This window comes from Felis catus, chromosome F1, assembly GCF_018350175.1.
Source record: "Felis catus isolate Fca126 chromosome F1, F.catus_Fca126_mat1.0, whole genome shotgun sequence".
Classification (NCBI taxonomy): domain Eukaryota; kingdom Metazoa; phylum Chordata; class Mammalia; order Carnivora; family Felidae; genus Felis; species Felis catus.
Genome location: NC_058384.1, coordinates 24,236,987 through 24,242,986, shown reverse-complemented (window position 1 = coordinate 24,242,986; position 6,000 = coordinate 24,236,987). Strand labels below are relative to the sequence as shown.

At 47.9% G+C, this 6,000-nt stretch overlaps 1 protein-coding gene across 2 annotated transcripts in view; it reads right to left on the bottom strand.

Moving 5' to 3' along the window:
- Positions 1–699: 699 nt before the first annotated feature.
- COLGALT2 (collagen beta(1-O)galactosyltransferase 2) overlaps positions 700–6,000 on the bottom strand; it is a 112,762-nt gene continuing 107,461 nt past the window's right edge. Inside the window, exons 11-12 of one of the 2 annotated variants that reach the window (XM_023247550.2) lie at positions 5,188–5,394; positions 700–3,578 (exon numbers count right to left, since the gene is read on the bottom strand). In XM_023247550.2, coding sequence (XP_023103318.1) covers positions 3,302–3,578; positions 5,188–5,394 — 484 coding nt within the window. In that variant the 3' untranslated portion in view covers positions 700–3,301. The other variant, XM_023247551.2, reaches the window with a different exon arrangement.

The following is a 6,000-nucleotide window of genomic DNA, read 5'->3' as shown; positions in this document are numbered from 1 at the left end:
TGCCCATTCAGGCTCCCAAAGCCAACACGACTGTCACCTCCCCAGCCATCTTCCCAGCAAAACTGCCCCAACAGCCTTCCTTGGCAGAACTGGGCTGAGGTCCTACAGCCCATTTCTTTCCTGTCCCTGAAATAAAGCCTTCCTGCTTCCCTGGCTGCCCCACTGGACTGCGGACCTCCCAGCAGTAGGGATCCTTCCTCATCCTCTGAGATTCCCAGCACAGGGCCTGAAACAAGGCAGTGCTCATATCTGGTTTGGGGGAAGCTTGATCAGAAATTCAAGGGGTCAGAGATACCAGCATGGATTCTCTTTCTCTTTCTTTCTTTTCTTCCTTTCCTTTCTCTTTCTTTCTTTCTTTCTTGCCCTGGGATAAAGTTCTTTGGCCTTAAACCAGCCAGTATCTTCGATGAATGGTTAGACTGACCTATAGAACAAAAATATAAGATGGACCCTCCCTTACCACTCTCCCACTGGGGACGCCTGTCTTTCTGTAGCCTAGAAAAATTTTCTGCTTGCCCACCTCTACCCAGGAGTCTAAAACAACTCCCACTGGACAGGAAGGTCAGTGACCACGTTTGCCATGGGGGCGAGCAGCAGCACTGGCTATCTCCGGCCTCCAACATCTTTGGTCCAGGGCAGACCTGGAAGTTCCAGCAGCGTTGGCCATTGGTCAGTGTTGGTGGAATGAGTGAACAATCATAGTGTTGAGCTATTTTTTTTTTTTTAATTTTTCACAAAGAGCTCTAGAAGGCAAGTAGTTTATCATCTCCCCTCCTTGAAACGACACAGCATGATAGACAGTGTAGGATGCTGGAATGCCGGCTCTTTCTTCTCTTCCAGAGTTCCTGCAGCAGGCCCCAGGGAACCCAAAGCAAGGCCCACACCATGTGTCCTCTGCAAATTGTAGGTGCTCAGTCCACACTCAGCAGCACCAGCACTGCTGGAGTCAGGGTCGTCTATCCAGGAGATCCCGCCTTGGCTTCCAAGATCCAGGGGGAGATCCACATGGGGGAATCCAGACAGGGTTTAACTTATAGAGACAAAGAACAGGTGCCATGGCCGGAGGCAAAGGTCTGTGACTGCAAAGGTCAAATATCTTGACGTAAAACTAGGGTGGAGGCAGGAATAATGAGGTCAAGGAGCCCCTGAATTGCTGAAGAGGTGACTTTTTAAAAACAAATGGCGGGGGCGGGGTTGCAGATCACAATGTTCACAACAAAAGAGCGCTGCTTGGGATCCCAGACCTGAGCAGGCAGAAGCAATGTCTGGGCTAACAGAGCCAGAACTTTATTCACAGTAGAACAGTCCTAATCTAAAATTCTAGAACTTAAGACCAATGTCTTTTAAGAATGAGAATCCATAAACCCATCAGACCAGCTGACAGTAAAAGGGAAAAAAAAATGTTCTCCATTAAAACAAAACCACACAAAAGTCAACTCAATCTTTCTCCACTCCCAATATCCCTCCCACCCTATTAAAAAATATATATCATGAAAGCCAGGCACACTTGCACACACTCAAATATGCAAACAAAATGCAAAATACCCAAGGGAACCTTAGGGATCACCTAAGGGTTTTTCACTAGCTCCCCAGATGCTCTTTCTGTTTTTCTAGGAAAAAAAAAAAAGAGAGTCAGGCTCTGACAGGTATGTCAAAGCAGTAAAGATAGAAGTCGGCTGAGATCCCCTTCCTCAGCCTCCTTGCTTACTATCAGTGTGGAAGAATACGGGCAGTAAGTCAAGAAGGAAGGCTGAGGCTGGTGTTCTTTGGCAGACAAGCTACCTCGTTCTGCAACCTGGGGGCCCTCTCCAGGAAGCACTAGGTTTGGTTCACGCAGCAGCCCTGCCCATGGGCTCTGCTCCAAAGCATGAAGCTCAGGAAGGGGGGTGTGGGGAGGGTATTTCTGGAGGCAAAGTTTCACTGCTTGCGGGGGGGACAAATGCAAACCTGAGGCAAACCATCATGAGAATCTGAGGAACACAGATTGTGCAGTTGGCAGGGAAGATGTAGCCCAACACTGCACTTTAGAGAAAATCAGTCTGTGAAGAGAGCAGAGAGGTCATCTGCCCAGGATGCTGACTACGAGAGCCTCCCTCATGGTTGGCCTAAACCAGTTGCTCAGTCCACTGTTTCTGACCAAGGTCTGTCATCTGAAACATTTGTTTCCGGGTGATGAGACCCGGGTGAAGCATTTGTTTCCGGGTGATGAGACCCTCCCACTCAACAGGCCTCCCTTGAAAACGCCAGGCTGGGAAATGCAGGAGAACCAGATGGCACACTCACTGCCCCCTAGGGTGCTCTGAGAGCTTGAAAAATCTGTTTCTCTGCCTCATCCTACACACGTTTCCCCCGCATTTTGTGGAATAAATAACTCAAAATAGAAAAACTCAGGCAAGGACAGTTGCCGGCCTGAAAATGTGCTCCGCCTCTTAACAGTGACTCATAAAACTTACACTCACAATTCATTCCCAGGCTCGGGGGCGGAGGGGAGAGTGTGACGTGCAGTGGCGGCACAGGGACCCTGGGGACAGAAGTTAGACACCAGCCCTAACCCCTTATATATTAAATTTATCTTCATAAATAGAGCATCCTAACTCAAGTGACCACAATAGAAAAGGCCAAAGTCTGAGTTCTTGTTTTCTCAAATATCTACGCAAACTTTCAAATATCTAATAAACTATACCCACATGGCAAAATCTCTGTATGAGAGCTTCAACTGCCATGATAGTCAAGGCCAAGTTCAGACAGACCCAAATACCCACCCATCCCTACTGGGTAATGAGATGAACAGCTAACTTTGGCTTATGACAGAATTCCTTTAAACCAAAGCCCAATAACTTTGATTTTAAATTATTTGATCCCCCTCCCCAATTACATACACAAGTTCTCAAGGTCATACCTGTGATATAAAATGGGCCCACAAGACCAACAGATGTGGTCAGGTGGCTTGGCTACCTTGCCCACCCACTTACGGATGTGATTACTTTTCTCTTGGATGAGTCTCTGGGCCATACTGTTGATCCTTAATGTAGGCAGCAGTATCATCTGGATAATAAGCTGAAGGGCTCGGTGTCTACACTGAAGTTCATCTCGATGGTTGCCATAAAGCCTATCTTCTAGCCATCCTAGGAAATTTGGGTTAAGTTTCCCTATTATCCTCCCCTGTCAAGAATATATTAACTTTGCTCAATTACATCAGACCACTTTGGTTAGATGACTGTGGCCACTAAAAGAAACTGGAGCAAACAGATGAATAGCCCGTTAGAAAAAAACCAAGGGTGGTGAATCCCCCATGGAACCCTCAGAGCTCGTCCCTCGAAGGCACGGCATCCAAGGAGGTTGGCGATGGCAGGGCCTCTGTGTTCTTGGCATTGCGGTGGATGTGGCCTTGCTTCCGGGACTTCCAGGAATGTGTCCTGTCCCAGTCCGTGGCCACTGTCTCATTGTCCCAGATGGTCGAGGTCTCCGTGTCACTCAGGTAGCCTGGCTGGCCCGTGTAGTGTGTGGGGTAGATGAGCAAGGGTTCTGCCGAGAAGGCTTTCAAGTCCCTGGATTCATAGTACTCCTTGTACTCAGCTCTGCAAACAACAGGAGTAGGGGTGTGTGAGGGGGTAGGACACTTAGAGAACTGGGGGAAAGAGCATAGGGGCCTTGCTGCTTATCTCTTAAAGTGTCATGGATGCCTTTGATTATTTTTAAAATTGTGTCTTTTGTGGAAAAGTTTAGTCTCCAAACACAATAAAAGTTTCTTTAAACGATTTCAGATGACCTAGACAAACACACAAAGAGAAACTTCAGTCAAGGTATTTCTGTTGTCTTTGGACGAACTCGTTTAAAAGATGGATTTCAGGTCTTGCTGTAAAAGCTAAGAGCTAAGCTCTGTTGGACCACAGTCATAGATAAATGTGATCACTGTGTGGCAAATGCTCTGTTCCTGGATTAATAAATTAGCTGAGATCTGAATGGCAGTGGTGGGATGAATGAAATGGTGTCGGTTTGCAGGCATGCCAACTTGGCTTTGCAGCCCAGCTCCCTGTGAGTGTCAAGTGTGGGAGGACTTGGCCTTCTCTCCCCTCCACCGCCCCCCCCCCCGGGCTCCTGTGCAGATATGAGGGGACATCTGCTTAGGTCCTAAATCAGTCCATGTACCATAGGTGTTAGTTTTCATTCTGTTACAGGGATGATGGTTGACCTCCATATTCCTGCTAGGATGTAGGTATAAGGTCAGTTGCATCAAAGAGGGTGAGGGGCTCCATCTTTACTGAGTACAGGAGACAGAATGAGCAAGACACGGGACAGGAATTCTCAACCACTAAAATGAAGCTCATCTAGTAAGGAGATCACCCAGCAACTGAGAGAAGGAGCTGAGGCTGGAACCTGGTCTCCTGCTCCATTAATGAATTTAGGAATCACTGATTGAGCAGCTATTGTGTGTAGAGTTTGGACTAGGTTCTAAGGACCCAGAGATGTGAGACTGTCCCTGTCTCAATGGGCTCACAGGTTACTGGGGAGACTGGACAGGTGAACCACCAATCTCCATGCCCTTTGATAAATACTAGGTCAGCTTAAGCTTCTGTGCTGTGGGAACCGTGAACATCACACTGCCTTCTTCCACAGACGCCCTGCTCAGGGGCCACCTCCACCCTCCCTGAGCCTCTAACTCATCTCTATGATTGTGGGTCTCACAATATATCACGAGGTCTGAATTTCCTATGATTGTGGGTCTCACAATACATCATGAGGACTGTTCGTGAGTCTGAATTCCCAACCAGACCGTGAGCTCTGCAAGGAGGAGGATGCCTGCCTGGCCAACAAGTACATACGATAGACTGAGAAATGAACTGACGACCTTGAGGTGCTTAGGAAGATGACCTTCACCTTCAGGTGTATGAGTTTAAGGAAATAAGATAAAAAACAAGGAGAGGACCGAGCATATTATTTCCAGTGAAACTACACACCGGGTATGACAGTGGACCCCTATGCAAAACTCACCGTTTCCACCTCATCTTCCCTATCTGTAAAAGGGGATAATCACTCAAGTCAGCCCCTCTGGGTCATGATTAGAGAAAGATCATTTAGGAAAGCAGTACATCTTTAGAAAACGTCATGCACTATTGAGAAGCTGAGTAGCAGAATATGTGAGAGGGCTGCGCCCAAGGGACAGGCAGGCAGTGTAGGGAGACTCACACGGGATGCTTGTTGTACATGATGGGCAGGAACTCATCTACTGGCAGCATCTTCCCAAAAGGATCAGCTCCGACGAGCTTCTGGGCTCCTTCCAGAGAGATGACATAGCCCAGCGTCCAATAGGAGTAGTCAGCTTCGACCAGATTTCCCACGTTGGGCACTGCTTTCTCTGGCTCTTTCACCTGCATCCTCTTTCTACCAATATAACTAAAAGGAAGTAGAAGGAGGAGAAAATCCCAGTTTGAATATTAGACACCCGTAAGAACGGGGCACAGGTTTACAGATACTTTTGAAAGCTTGAACCAGCTGTGTCTTATATTAAATGGATCATGCCACAAAGTGCATCCCATCACCAATCGTGACTGCCACCTGCCATTAATGGGGCCGTTTCCCTGGCTCCGTTTATCAACATCCCAACTGCTCTTGTCTAGCGCTGTGTTCCAGCCTGGCTGGAGCTGTAGAGAGACTACAAGATCTCACAGATCACTTCCCAAAGAGGGTTTGGGACTTCCAGCTGTGTTTACAGAGGTTGGAAATGGACAAAAAAGGCCAGATGTGGGAATCCTGAGTTTTTTGTTCTCAAGTCCCCAGAGTTTCAGCCTTCGATATTTTTCGGACAGCTCTCCAGATGCTAGCGGTAAACACAGGACAGAAGAGGCTGTGGGAAAGAAACAGTCTACAGTAAAAGACCTGGGAACCAGAGTGGCCCCGAATGGGTCCTTCCCGGGGAGAATGAATAAGAAAGCCTGCCTGGCTTCCTCCTCACACACACCCAGCTCTGCCCTCACTTTGTTCTGAGAAAAGCATCCAGGC